At 46.6% G+C, this 27585-nt stretch overlaps 1 protein-coding gene across 1 annotated transcript; it reads right to left on the bottom strand.

Moving 5' to 3' along the window:
* Nucleotides 1-2194: 2194 nt before the first annotated feature.
* Nucleotides 2195-25762, bottom strand: LOC129356752 (sodium- and chloride-dependent creatine transporter 1-like). The gene is given in 15 exon segments (XM_055026308.1): nucleotides 2195-3414; nucleotides 3417-3447; nucleotides 4647-4817; nucleotides 4886-4986; nucleotides 5809-5911; nucleotides 6004-6141; nucleotides 7048-7160; nucleotides 8170-8294; nucleotides 8441-8544; nucleotides 8983-9237; nucleotides 10417-10572; nucleotides 15287-15476; nucleotides 15553-15823; nucleotides 18332-18463; nucleotides 24714-25762. Coding segments are annotated over 15 exon segments (2265 nt in total). The 5' UTR covers nucleotides 24988-25762; the 3' UTR covers nucleotides 2195-3313.
* Between the last annotated feature and the right edge of the window lie 1823 nt (nucleotides 25763-27585).

Below are 27585 nucleotides of genomic sequence, written 5' to 3'. Positions count from 1 at the left end.
GCCCAAACATGATTGTTTAGCATCAGGAGGAGAGCGCCCCCTGCTGTGTGAGGCCAGCTCTGATTATTCTGCTGTACTGCGTTAAAGAAATCAAACATCCTCTTTTTCTATGATGTTTTAAACCTTCACTGATATTTCTTCTGTCATATTTTTAAATATTTCTCACAGAATATTAGAATCAAAATTTTATCAGCTCAGAGATCAGCAGGGAAGGTTCTGGAAACCCGACGCTCTCCTCAACAACTTGGCAAACTGAAGTTTACTGACAGAATCTGAGATGAAACCCGGACCGGACCGGACCGGACCAGAGCGACCGGAGCCATTAGGCTCTCTGCTATTTAAAACCAATTTGGACCAAATTCTTTTTTGTCTCATTCGGGTCAGAATCTTTGACACCAGATAATAAATCTGTTTTGACAGAACCAAATATGACATTTAGAGGAGTCCGGTTTAAGATGTGGAGTGTAAATGTGAACGCACTAGCTCTGGGTCCAGGTCCGGGTCCGGGTCCGGGTCCGGCTCCGGGTCCGGCTCCGGCTCCAGGTCCGGCTCCGGCTCCAGGTCCGGCTCCGGCTCCGGGTCCAGGTCCGGCTCCAGGTCCGGCTCCGGGTCCGGCTCCGGCTCCGGGTCCGGCTCCAGGTCCGGCTCCGGGTCCGGCTCCGGGTCCGGCTCCGGGTCCGGCTCCAGATCCGGCTCCAGGTCCGGCTCCAGGTCCGGCTCCGGGTCCGGCTCCAGGTCCGGCTCCAGGTCCGGCTCCGGGTCCGGCTCCGGGTCCGGCTCCGGGTCCGGGTCCAGGTCCGGCTCCGGGTCCGGGTCCGGCTCCAGGTCCGGCTCCAGGTCCGGCTCCGGGTCCGGCTCCGGGTCCGGCTCCGGGTCTGGGTCCGGCTCCAGATCCGGCTCCAGGTCCGGCTCCAGGTCCGGCTCCGGGTCCGGCTCCGGGTCCGGCTCCAGGTCCGGCTCCAGGTCCGGCTCCGGGTCCGGCTCCAGGTTCAGATTCGGTCAGCAGGTTTTTGGCAGATGAAAAACAACATGGCTGCAGATTTAAGATGCTTTTCCAGGCTCCAATCCAGATGGAAGAAATTCAACATATTCAGCTTTAAACATTCAACGTTTTACATGAAGTGATCAGTTTAAGCTCAGCTGCAGATCAGTCCAAATAATGGAAAGAAGGATCTTCTCATCTGGTGCACATTGAGCCAAGATCTCAGATATTTAGATTTTTTTTTATTTAATTAATAACTTGAGCATTGTTTATTTCTCTTCAGTGTTACAAGTAGCTGATGCATCTTTGCCTACATTATTATTTTTTCTGTTAACTTCTCCAGGTTTAATCTGGATGATGTACATCTGTTTTCCCTGCAGGTTGACGCAACATTAAATTGTAAGTTCTAAGCTCAATTTTCTACGTTTCTATGCAGATGATTTGCTCTTTGATATGAGAGCAAACAAAGTTCAAACTCAGATTTTGATCCTAAATTATTCATCAGGTTTTTGTTTGTTCCATCTGGAAACCGTGGCTGGCCACAAAAAGCACCTTTTATTATTTTCTGCACAATTTAACTTGGAAGAACATTTTGACCTGAAAAAGACAAACAACGAAATTGATTTGGTCAAATTGATCTCAGATTTAAATAATCATGAAATCCTGATGAAGGGAAAAAGTTTGTATGTTTGGGAGCCAAACGTCTCCTTGTTTAGTTGATCAGCTTTTATAATTGTTTGATAAATTAACATTTTAATTCACTAAAGTTTTGAACCTAAATCAGCCTGTCGCTGAAATCTGCTCGGTTTGATCCTGAATGTTTAGGACCCGTTTCCTGCTGCCATTCGGGTTCAGGTCAACAGGTCAGCAGGTCAACAGGTCAACAGGTCACCAGGATGAAGATTCATTTCAGGGTCCAGCTGAGATCGGAGCCGACGCCACGCAGATGAAACAACGTGAGCCGTAGGAAAAACAGATCGCCTGAAGCCAAGACACTTTAGCACTTTGAACGTGAAAATAAAGTTTCCCTTTCACAAATCACTGCATCGCAGCAAACCCGCCACAATAAAAGCACCGGCCTTTGCCGATTGTTCACGTCAGCCGCCGCAGCACCAAATGGGTTTCCTGTTTCCTGTTTGGGATTGATGACCCGCTCAAGAGTCAGAACCAGCAGCAGGTTCTGATTCTTCTGACTCCCACGGGCCACCAACATCAGCTAAAAACAACTCAGGTGTTTTATTTTGAAGGTCTGAAAGAGAAGTGAGGTAGGACTGAAGCAGTGGATTTGCCAACTGAACATGAACAATCATCATCATCATCATCATCATCATCATCATCATCATCATCATCATCATCATCCCAGTGAATACTGCATCAAATATAGCTCAAAGATTCAATATAGAAATTTCTTCACCAAAATAAAAGCCTCCAAAAATACATTTCTGTTTATTTTACAGAAACAAAACCTGATTTTTTTTTCATGATTTCACAACAATGTGCAAACGGATCTGGTTTTCCCACATTTTGATGCTAACTGGTTGCTGGGAGACAGAGTCTTAGACACGCCCACCAACAGCGAACAGGAGGTCACAGGTCAACATAAGGCAATGCTCAGCAACGCTGTCAGTCCGTCGGCTCTCTTCAGGTTTCTGGACAACATTTGGATCAAAACCACTCTCCTCTCGACCCGGTTACCAGTTCTGATGGGTTTGTGGACAGAACCAGTCAAGCATTTTAATCCTTTGCTAAGGAAAGAGGAAGCGGGACGAAACCCAACAAAGATGGGCAGAACCAACTGGACCGCAGCGTTGACGAGGCAGAGCAACCGGGTCACTGGCAGTAGCCCGGTTCGGACATCAGAACCTTTTGGCACTCAGATGAGAACAGACAAAATCTGATCCCGGAACCTGAAGGGAACGCGAAGGGAACCAGTCGGTGCTTCTGTCTAGAACTCTGTCTGTCTTGACAAACAGCAATGATACAAACTCTGTCGGCTGAAGGTTCTGAAGGTTCTGGAGGTTCTGCCTGACAGCGAGTCCATCGTGGCTGTTTGTCCGGTTCAGGTTTGTGCTGACCGTCTATCCAACCCAAGACCAAACCGGCCCTCACGGGAAGACAAGTTGTTTGGGATCGTCATGATCCGCCTTTCATCCTAAATCAGGAGAACCGGAACCCAACAGAACCAGAAGTCCCAGGGGAACCTGGGAAAAGCTTTGGTTGCTGTGGGGACCAATCAGAGTCCAGCTCATTCATGATGCCTGGCGCAGAAAGTGGTGGGAGGTGAGGGTGGAGGTCGGCCATCTTGTCTTGGGAGGGACGGACGGGTCCGGTCTACATGACGCTCTCAAAGATGATGACCTTGTTGTCATCAGAACCGGGCGTCAGCGAACTCAGGGGCCTGATGTCGGGGGCCATGTACTCCAGGTGGTGGGGCCCCACACGGGACTGGTCAGGTGGGCCCAACGCTGCAACACAGGGAAGTCATGATCACCAACATGGCTGCACCTCTGGCTTCTTAGCCAATCAGCATTCACCTGGGACAATGAACCCAACCCGTCCGTTCCAGAACGGCAGACTTCCTACTGACTGGGGGTCGAGCTCCAGCTCTGCACTTAGTGAGAAGGTCAATGGGACCGGAACCAGAATCTACGTCAGCTGGAACCGGACAGAGGAACCCGCCCCGCCCCGCCCACCCCCCGCTGTGATGTCGTATTGTTCAGGTTGTTGTCGGCTGGAACAAGATCTGTCCAGATGGATTTGTGGTCGGGCCGTTCAGGTCTAGAAAGACTTCTCATCAGAACCAGCAGTTCATGCTTTGACTTTATGGACCCTGAAAACGTTACATAAAAAACCTGTGAGCCACCATTTTCAGTGACCACAGGGGGCGAAGGAGCGCAGGTAGGTCTTAAGACCAGAGAGAAGAAGATTTCCTCAAGCTGCATAAATGCTGATTCAGCTGGGATTGTAAACTTCACGGCTCCTTTATTAGCGAATGGAGACCAAGTGCAGCCGTTTAATAAATCGATAAACGATCAAGAAATGATTCTATTCTGATTTTAACATGGTTCTTAATGTTTCTGCCACCTCTTCATTATATTCATATCACACTTAAAATAATATTTAACCATTAAATAGCTACAATCACGCTGGTCACAGATGATGACAGTCAGAATAATCTGTGACCTCACTGCTCAGGCCAGTTTAAAGGTTTAAAGGTCCCGAAGTCCTGCAGTTTTTACATGTACAAAACGCTGGAATGAAATGGCTTAATTACCTCCTCCTTGTTCTCCAGAGCCTTAATGACGACCTGATTATTCTATTGCGGTGGTGCAGCAGAGCCACATCTAGAAGTTGCAGGACTGGAGTTTGAGATCCCTGAACTACTTTCCACAGTATTTACAATAATATTTGACCCTCAAAGAGCTAAAATCACACTGGTCACAGATTTATTCAGACAGTTTACGTAAATACTCTTCCTCTTGCTGACCTTCAAGACGTACTTGCACACTATCGCCCCCTGTTGTCACTGAAAATTATGGGTTACAGGTTTTGCTGCAACAAATGGACATTTGTGTTTTCAAGTACATTTAATAAACCACTAAGTTTGAGATTCTGTGTTGGAACAGTTGTTGTGTTGCCTTGGCTTTTCTCCATCCTGACTGACCTCTCTGAAGGTTCCTTTGGCTCTGAAGAACTTGTAGAGGAGGCTGACGGGGATGCAGAGCATGGAGGACAGAGCCAGGCACCAGCCGATCACCTCGCCCCACCACGGGTACACGTACACCGTGTTGTACGTCAGCGGCTTGTAGTTCACCAGGTGGAACAGGAAGATGCCCTGATGTGGCAGAGGAGTCGTGTTACTGGGGCCGTAGTTGGGGACGGACAGGAAGCTGTGGGTCTCACCATGCAGACGCACGGCGTGATGAACGACCAGCACCACTTCATCCAGGGGAACGGCCGGTAGCCGATCATACGGGCCACGTCGTCCATGAACCGGTCCGCACCTGCAGAGACACCATCAGCTGGGACACACCCCTGATTCAGCCTGGGCTAGCTACAGGCGCCCCCTAGCCACCATCACAGAGTATTACACCTGGCTGAGCTGTATTTCTGCAGCCACCATGTCACTGAGTGGACGGGTCAGAACCTCCTCAGCACCAACGCTTTTGGGTCCTTACTGAGCTCAGTGGTTCTGTCATCAACTCCAAAACATAAAACGATTGTAATCAGCCAGGACCGACCCTGAGGGACGCCAAGACTGTCGAACATCCTATAAGCCAGAGCCACCTGAGCCCCGCCTGACCTCTGACCCCATCAACTGCTTCAGGTCACATGCAGCCGTTTCAAGTAAAAATGAGAATAACACTTTCAGTAGCAGTCTGATTTATCAAACGTTAATTTACAGAAAAAATAAGAATTATTAGATGATTTTTTTGATAGAAAGAGAAAAAAAAAACCAAATCTCCCAAATTTAAACGGAAGGTTCTGAACTTTGACCTTTATTTGGAGTTAAAATCTGATCTCATGTCCTATTTAAGGATCACTCAGCTGCACCCTGCAATGTAACACCACAGTGTGTGTGTGTGTGTGTGTGTGTGTGTGTGTGTGTGTGTGTGTGTGTGTGCGCGTGTGTGTGTGTGTGTGTGTGTGTGTGTGTGTGTGTGTGTGTGTGTGTGTGTGTGTGCGCGTGTGTGTGTGTGTGTGTGTGTGTGTGTGTGTGTGTGTGTGTGTGTGTGTGTGTGTGTGTGTGTGAGAGTGTGTGTGTGTGTGTGTGTGTGTGTGTGTGAGAGTGTGTGTGTGTGTGTGTGTGTGTGTGTGTTACATACCGTAGACCCAGGCCACTACAATACACTCCCAGAAGGATTGCCACAGCAGCGTCATGCCGCTGGCTGAGTAATAATCAAACAGCTGGAAGACGTACATCCCTCCCTGCAGAAACATCTCCAAATATTAACACCCTCCTTCCTCAGCCTTCGAACTGCTGCAGCTAAAACTGAGCAGGTGAAAGTTTCTCTGCTGACCTGCGTCACCATGGAGAGGTCAATGATGAAGCACAGTAGACAGCATATCGCCACGGCGATCTCACGTTTGTAACGGTGGTAATATTTCCCAGGAAACAGGTCCAGAATCCCAGTGACGAATCCCTCCACCCCGACAAACTGCAGGAACAGGAAACAACATCAGAGCTGGAAGGTCTGAGCCTCCCTGAAGGCATCACAGGCATCGTCTTCATCTTCATCACGAGGATCCAAACGCGCCACAACAGAACGTCTGACTCCTGGACGCCACGGATTCCTTCTTTCATTCAACAGGAAAAAGTTTCTGTAACCATTTTGAAATATTTTTTCTGCAGTTTTAAAGAAATAATTTATCATCTTGAAAAATCTTTAAACTGACATCTTTTCTTATCAGGTTTTTACACGTTTTGGATGATTTTTGTGAGTTTAGTACAAAGCAAATCTTATCTTAAATAAATAAAATGTAAAAAAACTTAAATCTGAAAATACATCTAGAAAAGAAAAGGCTAGCTGATTAAAAACAGTTAGCCTCTTTTCACAATTAGTAATTATCCCAAATTAAATTATTATAATTATGGTCACCATATTGTCAGTTTATTGTTTCGTTTTCTGTGGTTATGAAGCGGGGCATTCAGTCCAGTCCGGTCCGGTCCAGTCCAGTCCGGTCCGGTCCAATCTGATTCAGTCCAGTCCGGTCCGGTCCAGTCCAATCTGGTCCGGTCCAGTCCAGTTTGGTCCAGTCCGGTCCGGTCCAATCCAGTCCGGTCCAATCTGATTCAGTCCAGTCCGGTCCGGTCCAGTCCGGTCTGGTCCAGTCCAGTCCGGTTCAGTCCAGTCCAGTCCAGTCCAGTCCAGTCCGGTTCAGTCCAGTCCAGTCCAGTCCAGTCCAGTCCAGTTCGGTCCGGTCCAGAGGTCGTTTTATCTTCACTTCCTGCCAGATTGATGGAATAAAACTGGATTCAAACTAAATTTACGTCATGGTGAAATGACTAACCACTGCAGAATGAATCAAACTTCACAGACAAGTTTGTAGATGTTCTTGGTCACCTGACTGTCGAGTCCAAGGAGCAGCAACATGAAGAAGAAGAGCGCCGCCCAGAGCGGTGCCACCGGCATCAGACTGACCGCCTTTGGATACGCGATGAAGGCGAGACCCGGACCTGAAACAGCGACAGGACGCAGAATAAATGCACAATATTTGAAACCTTTATAGCTATTAAAAGTATGCTGAACCCAGTAAAGCTTGTGATTTGTGACATCTAATATGGTTCTTTACTGAATATTGAAATCAACACAAAATTTCAATTTCAATTTTTTGCTTTCAATATAGAATAATCTAGCCCATGTTTGAATTTTTAAGTTAGAGCTAATTAAAGATGCTAAACATCACAATGTTTGGTGGAATTTGATCAATCTGAGGGCAGCACAGTGGCGCAGTGGGTAGCACTGTTGCCTTGCAGCAAAAAGGTCCTGGGTTCAATTCCCGGCCCGGGGTCTTTCTGCACGGAGTCTGCATGTTCTCCCTGTGCATGCTGGGTTCTCTCTGGGTTCTCTGACTTCCTCCCACCGTCCACAAACATGACAGTCAGGTTAATTGGTCTCTCCAAATTCTCCCTAGGTGTGTGTGCGTGCACGGTTGTTTGTCCTGTTTGTCTCTATGTTGCCCTGCGACAGACAGGTGACCCGTCCAGGTGACCCGTCCAGGTGACCCCGCCTCTCGCCTGGAACACAGCTGGAGAGGCAGCAGCTCCTCCCGACTCCGTTAGGGAGAAGGGTGATCAGAAAATGGATGGATGATCAATCTGAAGCTAACTTCAGCTTCATCTGGTGCTGAAGTTAGCTCTCGCTGGATTACTGTCAGAAAACGTCAAACTATCTAACGTCTTCCAGCCACGTGACCCATTTTACCAGATACAGTTTCTGTTCAAGAAGAAAAAACAAGCTAGCCGAGACGCGCTAGCCGTTAGCCTTCACAATGGAATTACCAGCTTATTCAAAGCTAACGCTAGCTGGTAGTTTTCATTTCACTGGTTGCTCAGAAAGGCCCATCGCTAGTTCAGGATGGATACCCTCCTGCTATCAGGAAGTAGCTGGTTGCCCTGCAGAGACAGAACCGGACAGAACCAGAACCTGGTACCGAGGCCGAGCGGCGCTCTGGGCGGGTTTTACCTGATTCAGCCACCTGGGAGACGTCGACTCCCTGCTCAGCTGCCATGAAGCCCAGGATGGAAAAAACCACAAAGCCAGAAAAGAAGCTGGTGCCGCTGTTGATGAGCGCCAGGACGAAGGCGTCCCTGAGGAGCAGAAGAAGAAGAAGAAGATCAGAACCTCTGGAGCACCTCGGTTCCATCAACACCAGCTGAACCGAACCCGGTACTCCATGAAGGTTCTGAGGTTCTGTCTGGTTCTGAGGTTCTGTCTGGTTCTGCGGTTCTGGTACTTGTAGCAGTCGTTGTTGAAGCGGTTGTAGCTTCCCAGTGCGGTCAGCGCTCCCAGTCCAATGGCGTAGGAGAAGAAGATCTGCGTGCCGGCGTCTATCCACACCTGTGGGGTCAAAGGTCATAGGTGAGAGATCTTTTAGTTCATAATCCAATACACAACAATAGTTGTGTCAAGGCACAAAAAAGAGTCCAACTGCTCCTTCGTCCCAAAGTATTGAAACGTTTCCGAGGAAACCCAGCAGAGCATCGAGTCATTCGCTCCCTGGACCAGCAGGGGCGCTTGTGTTGTGTCATTAACTTTACAGCAATCCCTCAACTGAGCATGCATGAGGCGAGCGTGGAGAGGAAGAACTCCCCTTTAACAGGAAGAAACCTCCAGCAGGAAATTTCAGAACAGCACAAGAGTCTTTCATTTCCATAAAAATCTGCTTTTCCTAAATCCCAAACTTTTCTCTAATGATTGAAGAAGAAAATATGAGTTTAGATGCATTGTTCCTGACAGGCAGTGCTCAGGGCAAAGTCACCCACAGGCTGGACCGACCTGAGCCTCCTGCAGTTTGGACCAGTCCGGTTTGATGTAGTACATGATGCCGTTGTACGCTCCCGGCAGCGTGACGCCTCGCACCAGCAGGATGATGAGAACCACGTACGGAAAGGTCGCCGTGAAGTAAACAATCTGAAACAGAACCGGCAGAATCGGAGTGAGGGTTGGAACCTGCAGAACATGAACCCAGAACTCACCAGCAACCGTTAAAGACATTAAAACTGTCTGTTTGGATCGGTTCTGCTGCTCAACCGATCACGTAACCGGCCTGCGACCTTCCAGAGATATTCCACCGGACGTTACAAACGTTACCAGAAAAACCTATCAACACGTTTTTGCTAAATTCGTTCAAACAACAACATTTTACAGTGTAATTTTTAGGAGGGTTCAACTTTAGCATTCAGAACAACCATCCATCCATCCATCCATCCAACCATCCATCCATCCATCCATCCATCCAACCATCCATCCATCCATCCATCCATCCATCCATCCATCCATCCATCATCCATCCATCCATCCATCCATCCAACCATCCATTCATCCATCCAACATCCATCCATCCATCCATCCATCTATCCATCCATCCAACATCCATCCATCCATCCATCCATCCATCCAACATCCATCCATCCATCCAACATCCATCCATCCATCCAACATCCATCCATCCATCCATCCATCCATCCATCCAACATCCATCCATCCATCCATCCATCCATCCATCCATCCAACATCCATCCATCCATCCATCCATCCAACATCCATCCATCCATCCATCCATCCATCCATCCATCCATCCATCCATCCATCCAACATCCATCCATCCATCCATCCATCCATCCAACATCCATCCATCCATCCATCCATCATCCATCCATCATCCATCATCCATCCAACATCCATCCATCTATCATCCATCCAACATCCATCCATCCATCCATCCATCCATCCATCCATCCAACATCCATCCATCCATCCATCCATCCATCCATCCATCCATCCATCCATCCATCCAACATCCATCCATCCATCCATCCATCCATCCATCCATCCATCCATCCATCCATCCATCCATCCATCCATCCATCAGAAATCTGGTCCTTCACAGATTTTCCAGTCACAGAAACAGAATCATCTTTGTCTCTCTTGACACATCGGAAGGACTGAGTGTTGAACTGACTCATCGCTTGTTGCTCAATCAGAGTCGTTCTTCCAGAACATATTGTTTTCCTGAAGTATGAAGAAATGTTGATGAGTCTGAACTGACGCAGAGGCGTTGCGTTGACGTAGCTTTATGCTGTTCAAGTTTAGAATTGTGTAAGTTGGTTTTAATGTGCGTATTACACTGGGAATCATGTCAAATATCTTTGGACTTGTTGAAGTTTCCTCATGCCCAAACATGTGCTGAATGCTGGTTCAAATGCGCACCAGGCCTTCCTCGAGCAAAAGTCTCAGGTGAAGATCAATCTGCTGCCCGGTGCCACACTGACCCAGTCTGAGGGGCATTTTGTTGCTCGTTGGATCAGAGAGCTCAATCTTGGCATAAAGCTTGATGCCGTCCATGGAGAGTCGAAGCTGGTTCCTCTTCAACATCAGCACCCTTCACCAGTCTGCCAGTTGCTCTAACTGGCAGACGGTCTGACTGGTCTGAATGGGACGGTTCAGACCCATTCAGACCCATTCAGACCAGTAGCCTCCTCTTTCTTACTGGTTTTACCATCAAGACCATCGAGCTGCTCCAACCCACCAGGCACTGAGTCCTGCTGTGATAAACCCCCTTGTGTCACTAATCTCATTTTTCCTTTCACTTGGTTGATTTATTTATTTTTTGGTTAATATGTTTACATTTTGAGGACAATTTGTGAATGCTGAATATTTGAGACACTAGAGGAGTGGGAACTGGGCCTGGAGGATTCTCTCTCTCTCTCTGCTGGGCTCTTCTTTCAGCCTCCTGCTGATGAACAACAGCAGCAGCTGTTTGTGTTGGGACTGAGAGTCGTGTGAGCGGATCTGACAAAACATCATCAGACGAAGACAGACATAACTAAACCAATAACCCTCCATCGGGCATCATGGTGTGCTGCTAAAGACACTCATCTTTTACTGATTGAAATAATATTGAATAAACTCCTTGAGACACGGTTCAGCAAAACATCTTCCTTATCAAAGTAGCAGAAACGTCCAAGAACGTTCTTGGAGAAAAGTTTGATGTCAGACGAGTTGAACGTTGAGATGTTTGGACGTAACAACCGTTTATTAGGAAGGGTGACTTCAAGAACAAGAGACTACTTCACAAACATGGAGGAGGCAGTATCATGATGTGGGATTTGGATGAAAACCAATCAACTACTCATCCAGAATGAAGCCGGGAGGTTCCTGATGCTCTGACTCACTAATCCTGCACTAATGTCCAGATCACAGTTTTGGAGAGCCAAGTGGTGAAGATGGAGCTCTGCCTGCTTTCTAACACTTCCTGCTTCTGGACCAGAACCTTCTGAAGGTTCTTCAGGTGCTGGTTCTGAATCCGGCAGCACTTGTCTCCTTCAACATCGGGATGTTTCTGCGTTTGGTATTTTCCCAGCATCTAATGGCTGCAGGCGCAGCATCGCAGCTCAACATGCAGCCGGCCTCTCAGTCACGTCTCACTGCAGACAAGCTGCCCTCCTCTCAGCCGGCCAATCGTGTCCCGACACATCACAGCCTCAACGCCCCCCCCAAGGTCGTCATAGCAACTCTCAACCGGTCATGTGACTGCAGCCTGGTGACACGTCCAGGGTGAATCAGAGGTGTCAGCTGAGGATTTAAAGGGGCGGTGCGGCATTTTTCCCTCTGACTCCGACTCACATGTTTCTGTTTCACATGTTGGACAAAATCCAGCAGGAGAGAAAAACTGAAAACTTTCTGAATATTCATCAAAATCAAAAATTTAGGTGATAATCGGAGCACATTCAATATTTAAATGTTTTATATTTATCACATCATAAACACCTGCAGGAAACCCCACCTGACCACACACTGGTCCCAATGGTCCATAACACACTGGTCCCAATGATCCATAACACACTGGTCCCAATGGTCCATAACACACTGGTCCTAATGGTCCATAACATACTGGTCCCAATGGTCTATAACACACTGGTCCCAATGGTCCATAACACACTGGTCCCAATGGTCCATAACACACTGGTCCCAATGGTCCATAACACACTGGTCCCAATGGTCCATAACACACTGGTCCTAATGGTCCATAACACACTGGTCCCAATGGTCCATAACACACTGGTCCCAATGGTCCATAACACACTGGTCCCAATGGTCCATAACACACTGGTCCTAATGGTCCATAACACACTTGTCCTAATGGTCCATAACACACTGGTCCCAATGGTCCATAACACACTGGACCCAATGGTCCATAACACACTGGACCCAATGGTCCATAACACACTGGACCCAATGGTCCATAACACACTGGTCCCAATGGTCCATAACACACTGGTCCCAATGGTCCATAACACACTGGCCCAATGGTCCATAACACACTTGTCCTAATGGTCCATAACACACTGGTCCCAATGGTCCATAACACACTGGACCCAATGGTCCATAACACACTGGACCCAATGGTCCATAACACACTGGACCCAATGGTCCATAACACACTGGTCCCAATGGTCCATAACACACTGGTCCCAATGGTCCATAACACACTGGCCCAATGGTCCATAACACACTGGTCCCAATGGTCCATAACACACTGGTCCCAATGGTCCATAACACACTGGTCCCAATGGTCCATAACACACTGGTCCCAATGGTCTATAACACACTGGTCCCAATGGTCCATAACACACTGGTCCTAATGGTCCATAACACACTGGTCTCAATGGTCCATAACACACTGGTCCTAATGGTCCATAACATACTGGTCCCAATGGTCCATAACACACTGGCCCAATGGTCCATAACACACTGCAATGGTCTATAACACACTGGTCCCAATGGTCCATAACACACTGGTCCTAATGGTCCATAACACAATGGTCTCAATGGTCCATAACACACTGGTCCTAATGGTCCATAACATACTGGTCCCAATGGTCTATAACACACTGGTCCCAATGGTCCATAACACACTGGCCCAATGGTCCATAACACACTGGTCCCAATGGTCCATAACACACTGGTCCTAATGGTCCATAACACACTGGTCCTAATGGTCCATAACACACTGGTCCTAATGGTCCATAACACACTGGTCCTAATGGTCCATAACACACTGGTCCCAATGGTCCATAACACACTGGACCCAATGGTCCATAACACACTGGTCCCAATGGTCCATAACACACTGGTCCTAATGGTCCATAACACACTGGTCCAAAGGTCCATAACACTGGTCCCAATGGTCCATAACACACTGGTCCTAACGGTCCATAACACACTGGTCCCAATGGTCTATAACACACTGGTCCCAATGGTCTATAACATACTGGTCCCAATGGTCCATAACACACTGGTCCCAATTGTCCATAACACACTGGTCCTAATGGTCCATAACACACTGGTCCCAATGGTCTATAACACACTGGTCCCAATGTTCTATAACACACTGGCCCCAATTGTCCATAACACACTGGTCCTAATAGACCATAACACACTGGTCCCAATGGTCCATAACACACTGGTCCCAATGGTCCATAACACACTGGTCCCAATGGTCCATAACACACTGGCCCAATGGTCCATAACACACTGGTCCCAATGGTCTATAACACACTGGTCCCAATTGTCCATAACACACTGGTCCTAAAGGTCCATAACACACTGGTCCCAATGGTCCATAACACACTGGACCCAATGTCCATAACACACTGGTCATAATGGTCCATAACACACTGGTCCTAATGGTCCATAACACACTGGGCCATAACACACTGGTCCTAATGGTCCATACACACTTGTCCTAATGGTCCATAACACACTGGTCCCAATGGTCCATAACACACTGGTCCCAATGGTCCATAACACTGGTCCCAATGGTCCATAACACACTGGACCCAATGGTCCATAACACACTGGTCCCAATGGTCCATAACACACTGGTCCCAATGGTCCATAACACACTGGTCCTAATGGTCCATAACACACTGGTCCCAATGGTCCATAACACACTGGTCCCAATGGTCCATAACACACTGGTCCTAATGGTCCATACACACTGGTCCCAATGGTCCATAACACACTGGTCCCAATGGTCCATAACACTGGACCCAATGGTCCATAACACACTGGTCCCAATGGTCCATAACACACTGGTCCCATGGTCCATAACACACTGGTCCTAATGGTCCATAACACACTGGGTCCCAATGGTCCATAACACACTGGTCCCAATGGTCCATAACACACTGGCCCAATGGTTCAAACACACTGGTCCCAATGTTCTATAACATACTGGTCCCAATGGTCCATAACACACTGGTCCCAATGGTCTATACACTGGCCCAATGGTCCATAACACACTGGTCCCAATGGTCTATAACACACTGGTCCCAATGGTCTATAACATACTGGTCCCAATGGTCCATAACACACTGGTCCCAATTGTCCATAACACTGGTCCTAATGGTCCATAACACACTGGTCCCAATTGTCCATAACACACTGGTCCTAATGGTCTATAACCACTGGTCCTAATGGTCCATAACACACTGGTCCAACTGGTCCATAACACACTGGTCCCAATGGTCCATAACACACTGGTCCATAACACTGGTCCAATGGTCCATAACACACTGGTCCCAATGGTCCATAACACACTGGTCCTAATGGTCCATAACACACTGGTCCCAATGGTCTATAACACACTGGTCCCAATGGTCCATAACACACTGGTCCCAATGGTCTAACATACTGGTCCCAATGGTCACCATACTGGTCCCAAAGGTCCATAACACACTGGTCCCAATGGTCCATAACACACTGGTCCCAATGGTCCATAACACACTGGTCCCAATGGTCTATAACACACTGGTCCCAATGGTCCATAACATACTGGTCCCAATGGTCCATAACACACTGGTCCCAATGGTCCATAACACACTGGTCCCAAAGGTCCATAACACACTGGTCCCAAATGTCCATAACACACTGGTCCCAATGGTCCATAACACACTGGTCCCAAAGGTCCATAACACACTGGTCCTAATGGTCTATAACACACTGGTCCCAAATGTCCATAACACACTGGTCCCAATGGTCCATAACACACTGGTCCCAATGGTCCATAACACACTGGTCCCAACACTAGTTCCAGTCCGGTCCCAGTCTGGTCCCAGTCTTGGGAGCGGTACCTTCCGGTGGACTTGACTCCTTTCCAGACGCAGAAGTAAACCAGAACCCAGACGGCCATCAGACACAGCATCAGCTCCCAGTTGATCCGACCCGGTTGGTCCAGTCCAGACGAGATGTTCAGCACTTTGTTCCTGCGCAGGCACAGACCGGGTCAGAAAGACCACCGTGACCCGACCTGACCCGACCCGACCCGGAACCGATACTCACTCCCAGAACTCGATGATGGGCGAGCGGGCGTCGGCCAGGTCGGCGCAGGTCAGGTTGGCTCCGCCCACGGTGGCGTTGGCCAGGCTGGCGTTGCTGCAGTGCAGGTGGTGGAAGGTCTCCAGGCAGTTGGGCGTGTTCCATTCGTTGTCACAGGTGGACCAGGGGAGGGCGGAGCTAAAGGACTTGATCAGGTAGTAGAAGCCCCAGGCCAGAACCATGATGTAGTAAGTGTTGCAGAAAAACACGATGACCATGGAGGCGTAACCCAGACCTGCACAGAACAGGAAATGATCCAAACCTGACCATAACTTTTAAACATAATCCTCTTTAAATGTCACTCCTGCACTGACATTTGTTTTTGTTGAGTTTTTATTTGAGCCAAAAGAAGGAAAAAATACATACAGACATATGGATGCATATGTACATATATATATATATGAACATACATACTTACATATACACACACTTTGGACACATAATGATCAATACACAGGGCAATACTGACGAGGCGTTGTATAGAAAAAGTTCCAAAATTACTATCCAGCAGTTTCAGCTTCCCCACACTAAAAGACAAACAACCCCAAAAATCCCGAAAACCCAAACCTGACAGATGTAAACAAGTGAATATATAATGAATCTGTTGTGACCACCATATTTATAACCACAGCAAATTCAGCGACAGGCAAAACCTTCAAGTTGGAAAAATAGGAAAGAAAACTTTGCCATTTTTGACAGAATGTCTGTCGACACCGACTTGCTTTCTGACCCTAAATCATGAATGTGTGGAATCTGTAAATCACTTCCAGGTGATAAACATATATATATATATATATATATATATATATTATTATTTCCAGGTGATTTACTGGAATCTGGAAACTTTTCCAGAATTTTCTCCTTATGATTGAACAAATAATGGAGGCTAAAGTCTGCAGCTGGTTCTGCTGGAAATATTATCAATGTTTTATTGGAGACCAGTTAATGTTTGACCTCATCAAAGGAAACTAACTTCACATATTAACTTTGCACGTTGTAAATACCTTGTTGTCATGGTTACAGTAATAAACAGGCAGCGGTTTTTTATGCAACAAACTTCTGAGTTATGAACATTTATGTCACTTCCTCGAAGCTTCTGTGGATTTCCAACTTTCTTCAGTTGATTATGAAGAAATAAATTCTCCTCTTCCAGATTTACTTCTTTTATTTTGTTTTTTTTTCTTCTGGACAAAAGAAGGAAAAATTACAAATTATTTCCATTGAAAATTTGTCAGTTCTATTAAGAAAACTCAAACCCAACATTTGAATCTACAAAAAACTATTTCATTGTTTTCAATTTATTTTTAGACTTTAAAAATGTTTAAAGTGTTCAACATTTTGTCATTATTTATTTTAATTATTATTTATTAGGAAACAAAGACATAAGTTCTCCTAACTTAGACTTAAATTGAAATTTAACTTGGATATTTTCAAGAAAAAAAAGTTAAAATGTTTATTTTAAATATATATGTTTTTAGTTTGAATTACAAATATATTCTTTTACGTAGTATGAACATGTTTTCTATTGTAGGTCATTTTAAATTTATGTAACAAAAGTCATTGTTCCCATCCAGCGGCCATCTTTGGGGGCTGCAGCAGTTATTGGGCGACAGGCGGAGGACACCAGGACATGTCCCCTCGTCCAGCGCATGGACAGACATGGACACCTGCAGCTCAGCACAGCCAGGAGTTTTCCTCTGCTCTGTCACTGCGTTCTCGCTGCGTTGCACGCTGGTCAGATGCAGTCAACTGTTATCTGCGCCGTTCCTGTGAAAATGTGTGACGCGGCGCCATGAAAGAGGATTCATGGTTCTGAAGTTTGAAGGTCTGAGTGAAGAAACGGATCCGTGACCTATGAACCTTCAAACTGCCGACCAAGCGGATTCTTTCAGGTTATCAAACCAGCATTCTCAGATTTTTTGCCTGAACTTAATCTGAGACACATTGTGACAATGTTATTGATATTCATATTGTGTTTTGCAACTGTTTACATCTATAATTATGTTAACATTCTTGTAAAAATAATGTTTGTTTTCCAAGAGTTTTATTCCAGTTAAAGGTTGAAAAAGGACAAAAATGTTTTTGTTTTTATGTTTTTATTCTATTAAGTTTTTGTTAAGCCCAGAAGAATTATTCTTTCATTTTAGAAGAATTAGTTCTATGTTCGGTTTATGCCCAGTCAAGCTGAACAGTTTATATTTATTCATCTGTGGACTCTTCTAACATCGGCAGGTAAATATTACATGGATGAAATCATGAGTATACATAAATGAACAATCAGTATGAAACCATATTTGGAATTTAACTTTCTCCCTCAAAGTTGATCAACTTTTCCAGAATTATTTCAGCAAAAGAGAAATCAGGCTGCGTATCAAAACGAGTTCATTATTCTCATAAAGACCAAATTCACTGAGTTCAATTTAACCACCTAAATGTTGCTTCAAACAGTTGATTAACAAGCTGTTCTGTAGATTCAACTATTTTTCAATAATTTTCTTTCTGACAGAAAGAATCTGAACCAGAGAACCAGATGGTCCATCGCATCAAGCAGCCAGAAGTCCAAGAGAAGTTTAACACGTTGAGCAGCAAATCAGCCAAGGTTCCGCTAACCCGCTAACCAGACCCCGGGTTCCGCTAACCCGCTAACCAGACCCCGGGTTCCGCTAACCCGCTAACCAGACCCCGGGTTCCGCTAACCCGCTAACCAGACCCCGGGTTCCGCTAACCCGCTAACCGGACCCACCTTTGAACAGTGGAGCGATGTTCCACACGTTGATGCTCCCGGCCTTCATGAACTGACCCAGGGCGATCTCCAGGAAGAAAATTGGGATTCCTCCCACGAAAACGATCAGCAGGTACGGGATCAGGAAGACGCCTGAGGAAACACGATGCATTCAGGGACAGTCAGAAACAGCAGCCACACTGAGGAGCTGCCAACTCAAAATGAATGAGTCAATGCTGAGTGAACTGGTTTGAGTCTTCTGGAGAATGTTGTGGTCCGTTTGAGGCTGCAGGGTTCTGTTCCGGACCATCTGCTCTGGCACTCATTTTCAGCCCGGTTCTGGTTCTGACCAAGTTGTGCAGAACCTTTAAAGGTACAACAACCCAGGTCCAACAGCAGCAGGAGATCCAGGAGGCGGCAGAGAGGCTTCCATTCACTTCAACTGAACAGATTCAGTTCAAATCATTCTCGGTCCCGTCACCGCGGGGGGTCCCGGGGCTCGGTCCCGTCACCGCGGGGGGTCCCGGGGCTCGGTCCCGTCACCGCGGGGGGTCCTCGAGCCACCAGACATTTTTCTTATATATATCTTCACTGTTTGTTTCTAAAAGCCATAAGAAAAGCTGTACTACTAATTTTGTTTTACTGTACAATGACAATAAATCAAATCTGATGGAAGTCATCACTTCTGGTTATTGCTGGTCAACCCGGTTCCGGTCCAATAACCGGATCCATTAAGGGTGAAGCTTCACCTCACTTAACCGCCACGTGTTGGAGTCGCATCTAAAACCAGAAACAGACCCGCGGCTGCAGTTAGAGAGCTAATCTGCCTAATCTGGATCAGTCAGTGGGCTAAATACTGACAGGCTGAGCAGGGGGGCAACTAGGGGAAACACTGGGGCAATAGCAAGGGCCCCTGACCAACAGGGGGCGCTCCACTATTTATTTATTTAGTTTTTGTTCATAGGAATGAAAACATTGGGCCCTGCCAATTCCAAAAGAATCATTTTGTGTTTTGGAAGATTGGTTTCAGCAGTAAAAATGAAATGTTCCCCTTCCCAGACCAAAAACACATATTTGCCCTGAAGCCCCTGGATCTGCAGGAATCGGTTCCTTCCTGCTTGGAGCTGCAGGTGTTCAGCAGCAGTCAGTGGAAACAAGAACCACTGAGGCTGTTACTGCGCTGCTAAGAAAAATGATAAAGTAGGTGTTAAAACATCAAAAAGAGAAAAAGCTAAACGTATCAATTTATAAGCCAGTTTTTCTCCGAGAGGCTAAGCTAGCATTTAGCATAGCTAGCTTAGCCTCCTTTACACTAACATTTAATGAATTAAGGGAAAACATCACCAACATATTGACATATTTCACTGGACCTTTTCCCACTTAACAGGCGAGTCGGTCAGCAGCAGCTCTAGTCCCTCCTGACCCGTCCTTCCTCTGCTGAGGGGAGTTAAAGCTGCAGCATGGAAGTTGTTTCTCCTCCTTCAGCACATTCAGCAGTTAGTGAATGAGCTTGATTGACAGCGCTAAGACCCTCCTCCTGGTTCTCATTGGAACGTTATAGTAATTCAGATGGAGGAGATTGATTGTTTTCACAGATTATCTTCTCGTAACAAACTGTCACAGCATGGTGCCAGCTTTAACAAATATGGAGAAAACATTTTTTATTAAAGTGACTTATTGCAGCTTGAATAAAATGCAACTATACAGCATTTTTTGAGAAGTCTGTGTTGCTTCATGTGTATTTTGCATGTTGCCTATGACTGTTGCTGGTGGGGAGACGTTTCAGTATCGAAAACTGATAGAAAACATTGAAGCAACCTGGTTGCACACTGATGCAGACGGTTGGATGTGAAATTCATGAGCAGGAAATATTGTCTAGTATCAGTATTGGACCAAAGGAAGCAAGGCTTTAAAATTGTGACTCAAGAAGTACAAGAGCAGCTGCGAGGGGGGCCAATTTCATCTTTTGTCATGGGGTCCAACATTCCTGACCTTCATCAGCACCACCATCCTCATTATCAGAGGTTCTGGTTCCTCCTCAGCAACATGGACGTCCAAAAGTTTCAGACATGTTTTCCCCATGAACAGCTGAAGACTCAGGCTGTTTCCCTCCTGACGGTCGACCCGGTTCTACTGGAACCAGAACATCTGCTCCACCTCCAGCTGCTGTGGTTCTTAGTCAAACCAGCCGGTTCCCCTCCTGGCCTGTGGGCATTCAGGCATTAATTATTTAATTATTAATTATTTTTTTCTGTCAAAAAAAAAATAAAATGTTGAACTAAAGAGAACAACAAACCGAACCATGACCTTCAAAAACAATCTACGAAGCACTTGAATGTGAGTCTGAAGAATCGCATGGGAGACGGCGGCCTGCGGCGGGACGGGGAGGACCCAACCCAACCCAACCCAACCCAACCCAACCCAACCCAACCCGACCCAACCGACCCAACCGACCCAACCGAACTTCTGGTTCCGTTAGGTCAAACCGAGCCGGGTCAGGAGCGACGCAAACCCCGCAGCTCCATCCGGGCATATTTATAATTAATGACTGAATGCTGTGAGCATTCAGTCCTGCTTCTGGCAGCATTGTCACTCAACTTTTAAAATTCATTTTCTCAATCGACAAAGACCTTCATACCAGAGTGCAGATTCATTACCATATAGAGTCAAAATAATTGTTTCTGGAAAATATTTTCCAACCTGAGTTTGTGTTTTTGTTTTGGTTATGAACAGAACAGATAACGCGACTGGTTCTGGTTCTGATGAGTGTAAATGCTGCCCGCTGTATAATTGGGTAGAAACTGTAGACACGAGTAGAGATGTGAGGATGGTGGCGGTAATGGACAGTCAGACGGTAGTGAGGTGTGCGGTGGAACTTCTTCCTGATGACTCCCTTCAACAGTTGATGAAAAAAGGATGGAAAACTGGTAATGCATCAAATTTGATGTCTGAAGTTACATTTACCTCTTCAGTTAACTCTTCCCATAATTCACTGGAACAAATTCCCCTGAAACCTTTAGTCAGTCAACAAACAGCCCTGGTGCCTGTTGATGCATATTCAACACAAAGCAAGCATGCTTTGTGTTGAATATGCGTAGGTTTATTCAACACATTAAAACTTACGTAGGTTATTTACATACTAAATACCTACGTATATTGGATATGGTCAGGCTGTGGTTAGCTCTCCTCGCTCTGTTTTGCCGGCTGACTCAGGATCAGTCAGGATGTCTCCTTACATCAGAGGCTATAAATAAAATCCCACACATGCATGAGTCACATGTACAACTGTACCGTACCCTGATCGCAGTGGTCCATTCACAGATATCTGAGGACTAAACTGTAACCTTCCCCTTTCAGAGACTCGGCTGATGGAAGTTTCTACTCTGCAAATCGTCTGAACCGTCTGGTTCATCCCAAAGGTTCTTGTTCTGGACCGGCTTGTTAGAACCGAGCAGCAGGTTTCTGTTGCTTCACCTCCACAGAGTCAGGAGTTGTTCTTACCCGTTCTCTCCGGTCAGCATGGAACTATTGATCTGGTAACTTCAAACCCGCTCGGTGAGCGTACCGGACCTCCACGTGGAGACCCACCAGAACCAAACGATTTCTGCTGTTTCTCGATCATAATCAGAACTAGATTGAGCATCAGTCTGTGGTCTAACTGGGTTTGATGACTTCAGTCCATTTCAGAGTTTTCCAGGCGTCTGATCATTTGGAACGCCAGTATTCCAGATTTCCATTAGAAAAGAACCAAAGGCTGCAGGGAATCAAACTTCCTGAGGTTTTAGGACTCCCGGCGAACAGACGGCGAGATTCAGGCGCACTGAGCCGATAGATGACATGTCATAGTCGCGTGTCAGATTTCCTACATCTCACATGACAGATTCCTTCATATCCCATAATTCCACTGGGCTCAGTCCTCCTTCCCTGAGGACTGAGCTATGTCCTCCCAAATATTTTCATATAGTCTGACTGATGCATCAAATACATTTCTATAATTTCTAATCTCTTCCGTCAGATATCATTCAAAATTTGACTGCATTTCATCCACAAGATGGCGCCGAGTCGACCTCTCGGCCTAAACGGTTCCCTGTGGATGTTGTTTCTGGTCCAGAGGTTTCCAGAGCGATGCCGAGTTCAAGGTGGTAAAAACAACCTGTAACGGTCTCGCTATGGTGTCCTGAACCTTTGTGCAGAAGTACCGGGTCGCCATGGTCAGACTTTTGGTCGGGACAAGCAGCGGTTGGTTTTCTGAGCGAGTCAGCATGTGGAGCAGAGATTACCAGGAGTGGCCTGTAATCTTTTAATCCTGTTGACAGGCTTCACCTCTCCTCCACCCTCATCCCTCCTTCACCGTCTCCACTGGAGACGTCCACAGGTCCTGTCCACTGGAGACAGTTCAGAGGTCATCTTTGGCCGCAGCAGCCTCCACACATCCAGGACATGTGGACATGTAGGACATGTGGACCTCCAGGACATGTGGACCTCCAGGACATGTGGACCTCCAGGACATGTGGACCTCCAGGACATGTGGACCTCCAGGACATGTGGACATCCTCTATGTTGGTTTGATCTCCAGGTCTTCAGCTGACTGGTCCTCACAAAGGCAGCAGCTTTGCTACCAACACACCGATCCTCACACACGTCACTGTGTGTGTCCTTCACAGGGTGACTGTAGCGCACACACACACACACACACACACACACACACACACACACACACACACACACACACACACACACACACACACACACACACAGCAGGATAATAAATCAAAGTAGCTCAGATTTATTAGAGGACAAAAAGAACAAACTGAGGAGACAGAAGGAAAGAAAAAGGACAAACTACGACCGCATCGTTAAAACTGAACTGATGGAGGAAGAGGAGGAAGACGATGCAACTGGCAAACAGCTTCAGCTTCGGCCAATCAGGCGATAGTCATGTGACCTTTACAGGAAGTCTGACAGCACTGTGAGAACTGGACCTTTTCACAGGAGGAGACGTGATGAAGACCTCTTCTCCTCCTCTTCCTCACCAGGGTGGAAATAACTCTCCAAGGAGTCAATCAGCAGGAAGCCTGTAGCTCCTGACAACGTGGCCTGAACCGGTTCTGAGCCGGTTCTGAACCGGTTCTGAACCGGTTCTGTCCACGTTATGTAAAAAGATGGATGCTGCAGCCTAAGGTCTGAAAACCAGGCCGGCGCTTTCAAGCCGCCATCTGCCTGAGCAGCAGCAGGGGGCGACGGCGCTCCACAGACCCATCAGCAGTTCTGTATCTCTATAGATAATCTCTAGATAGAAACATTGATCTATCTATGCTCCAGATCTATGTTTAGAGACATAGATCTATGCAGACTGACATCAGTCGGTCTCATGACTTCCAGGCTTTGCCTTCATCACCATCATCATCGTCATCAACAAATTTGTTTCATCGTCATATTTCATTTTCTCCAAATGAATATTTTCTATTTCCCTTGGTTAGATTGATTGATTAATTGATTGATTGATTGTCTAGTGATTCTTTCAGATGCTTTGTGAGCTGCCTGATGACTGCTGCCCCCTGGTGGCCACTGATGTACCAGATCCAGACAGTCAGGTGACCTTCAATCAATCAATCAATCAATCAATCAATCAATCAATCAATCAATCAATCAATCAATCAATCAATCAGACTGTTCAAAGTTTCAGGTTTTAAAATATTTGCTTTCATTTACTTTGGTAGAAAGTATTGATTTATTGATTAATCTGATGATGATTTAATTATTAATGTATGAAGGAGACAGGAAGGACCAAAGCGAGGTCACATGACCTGCTGGGAACCAAATTCATCAGAGGGTCATAGAGACAATCAGGGCTATTATTACACACACACACACACACACACACACACACACACACACACACACACACACCTACACACACACACACCTACACACACACACACACACACCCACACACACACACACCTACACACACACACACCTACACACACACACACACCTACACACACACACACCCACACACACACACACCTACACACACACACACCTACACACACACACACACCTACACACACACAACACACACACACACCATGCTTGTGTGTAAATACAGCCTGAACCTGCTGCTGTCACTCAGATCGATCCCAGCGCCACTGAAGATGATCAGAACATTGAAGCCCCGCCCATTTACAAGCCCCGCCCATTTACATTTGGAGACAAAACCTGATTCTGTTTTCATGCTGCAGGTTCTGTTGGACCAGCAGCCCAGCAGAACCAGAACCAACGTGTAGCCGGGCCAGCAGCCGGACGGCCGACCCGGTTCTGGTTTGTCTTTGAAACGTGTGTGACCTACAGAAGGGGCGGGGCCTGAAGCTTTAGCCCCGCCCCACGTGCTGAGCCTCACCTCCTCCGTTCTTGTAGCACAGGTAGGGGAACCGCCACACGTTCCCGAGTCCGACAGCGAATCCCACGCAGGACATGATGAAGTCCATCTGCCGGGTCCAAGTCTCTCGCTCCTGGTACCCCGGACCCGTCCCGATGGCCCCGCCCCCTCTTTTATCCTGAGCGGTACCACTTCCTGGGGCCAGGGACCCGTTGGACAGGAGGAGCGGGTTCCTCTTGGTCTCCTCCACCAGAACCACAGAGCAGGACGAGGCGGGCCGGGTCGGTTTCTCCATCTCAGACAGAACCGGGTCAGAACAGTCCAGGTTCGAAGGTCCAGTCTCTGTCAGTGCTCAAGCACTTAGATTCTCTCACAGAGTATCAGTCAGAACCACTCAGACCCGATCAGAACCAGCAGTAAAACCCAATCGGAACCAATCAGAACCCAGTCAGAACCACTCAAACCCGACCAGAACCAATCAGAACCCAATCAGAACCACTCAGAACCAGCAGTAAAACCCAATCAGAACCACTCAGACGCGATCAGAACCAGTCTTGCTTTAGAACCGACACCGGGTCAGAACCAGTAACACCCCAGCAGCCCCAGTCCAGGTCCAGGTCAGAGTCTCACCGACCAGTCAGAACCAGAGCGGGTCCGGTTCGGTCCGGACCCTCTGCTCTCTTTTAATTCAGTTTATTTAGTTACATTTAAAAATGGTCAGAAAATCGAAATGTGTTAAAAAATAATTTTGAATTTTTTTTTCTGTCAAAAAAAAAAAAAAGAAAATGTTGAACTGAAGAGAAAAACGAACCAAACCGCAGCCGAACCGCGACCTTCAAAAACAATCCACGAAGCACTTGAATGTGAGTCTGAAGAATCGCATGGGAGACGGCGGCCTGCGGCGGGACGGGGAGGACCCAACCGAACCGAACCGAACTTCTGGTTCCGTTAGGTCAAACCGAGCCGGGTCAGGAGCGTCGCGAACCCCGCAGCTCCATCCGGGCAGAGGCAGCACTGAACGCGGTCCCGGTCCAAGGTTCGGCGGCGCGGTCGGTCTGCGGGACTGCGCGGCGGCGGCGGCTTTAAAGCGGAGGAGGCTGAATGCCGTGACGTCACGCCAAGAACACGCCCGCCTCTGACGTCACTGGGATCCCTGGACTCAGGTCAGCTTGAATGGAACCGAGAGGTTCTACTGGATCAGAACCAGAACTCCTGTTGAACCGGTTCTGAGATTCTCCGTGTAGAAGGTCTGAGAGAAGGTCCACCAGAACCAGAACCAGAACCAGAACCAGAACCAGATTACATATTCTGGGTCTCAGTGTTTAGAATAAATGACTCAAATTAATTTAATGTTTTATTTTCAATTAAGATTCAAAATAAACATGAAAACAGATTCACGATTATCACCTCATTAATTACTGTCATATTTTACATTCATTATTTTTGTTTTACTAATAATGATCAGCAAAACATCATTATAATAATCGTTTATTAATAATGATCATTTCCAACTCTTATATTACGGATTTAGTCTTTAAATGATCTCTTCCTTTATTTTTATAAATCCTCTGACTATTATTTGATTTTTTTTCTACTCCAAATGGCATCATGGGAACCAAACTGGGAACCAGTCTGGGAACCAAACTGGGAACCAGACTGGGAACCAAACTGGGAACCAAACTGGGAACCAGACCCCAGCAGGTTCTGATCCAGTTGCATCTGTTTAGGAAACATGAAAGCTCCCTCCTGACTAGAAAGCGTCAGGTTGTTGTTTTCCCAAAACATGGAGTCCAAGTTTGTGTTTAGAGGAAAAACAGAAGGTGGTTTGAGTTTCCTGTCTGGAAAATAAGACCAACAGTTTGGACAAGAAGAGAGGAGCAAAATAATCTGCCAGAGGAAAGATGAAGAGAAGGTTTGCCATTAGCATGAGGACACGTTAGCATGATGAAGCATTAGCATGAGGACACGTTAGCATGATGAAGCATTAGCATGAGAACACGTTAGCATGATGAAGCATTAGCATGAGGACACGTTAGCATGATGAAGCATTAGCATGAGGACACGTTAGCATGATGAAGCATTAGCATGAGAACACGTTAGCATGATGAAGCATTAGCATGAGGACACGTTAGAATGATGAAGCATTAGCATGAGGACAAGTTAGCATGATGAAGCATTAGCATGAGAACACCTTAGCATGATGAAGCATTAGCATGAGGACACGTTAGCATGATGAAATATTAGCATGAGGACACGTTAGCATGATGAAGCATTAGAATGAGGACACCTTAGCATGATGAAGCATTAGCATGAGGGCACGTTAGCATGATGAAGCATTAGCATGAGGACAAGTTAGCATGATGAACCATTAGCATGAGAACACCTTAGCATGATGAAGCATTAGCATGAGGACACGTTAGAATGATGAAGCATTAGCAAGAGGACAAGTTAGCATGATGAAGCATTAGCATGAGAACACCTTAGCATGATGAAGCATTAATGAGGACACATTAGCATGATGAAATATTAGCATGAGGACACGTTAGCATGATGAAGCATTAGCATGAGCACACGTTAGCATGATGAAGCATTAGCATGAGGACACGTTAGCATGATGAAGCATTAGCATGAGGACACATTAGCATGATGAAGCAATAGCATGAGGACACGTTAGCATGATGAAGCATTAGCATGAGGACGCGTTAGCATGATGAAGCATTAGCATGAGAACACATTAGCATGATGAAGCATTAGCATGAGGAAACGTTAGAATGATGAAGCATTAGCATGAGGACACGTTAGCATGATGAAGCATTAGCATGAGGACACGTTAGCATGATGAAGCAATAGCATGAGGACACGTTAGCATGATGAAGCATTAGCATGAGGACAC

The sequence above is a fragment of the Poeciliopsis prolifica genome, unplaced genomic scaffold (assembly GCF_027474105.1).
Source record: "Poeciliopsis prolifica strain line A6 unplaced genomic scaffold, Auburn_PproV2 SCAFFOLD191, whole genome shotgun sequence".
In the NCBI taxonomy this organism is placed as follows: Eukaryota; Metazoa; Chordata; class Actinopteri; order Cyprinodontiformes; family Poeciliidae; genus Poeciliopsis; species Poeciliopsis prolifica.
The sequence above is the reverse complement of the archived record's forward strand: the minus strand, read 5'-3'. Positions and strand labels throughout refer to the sequence as shown.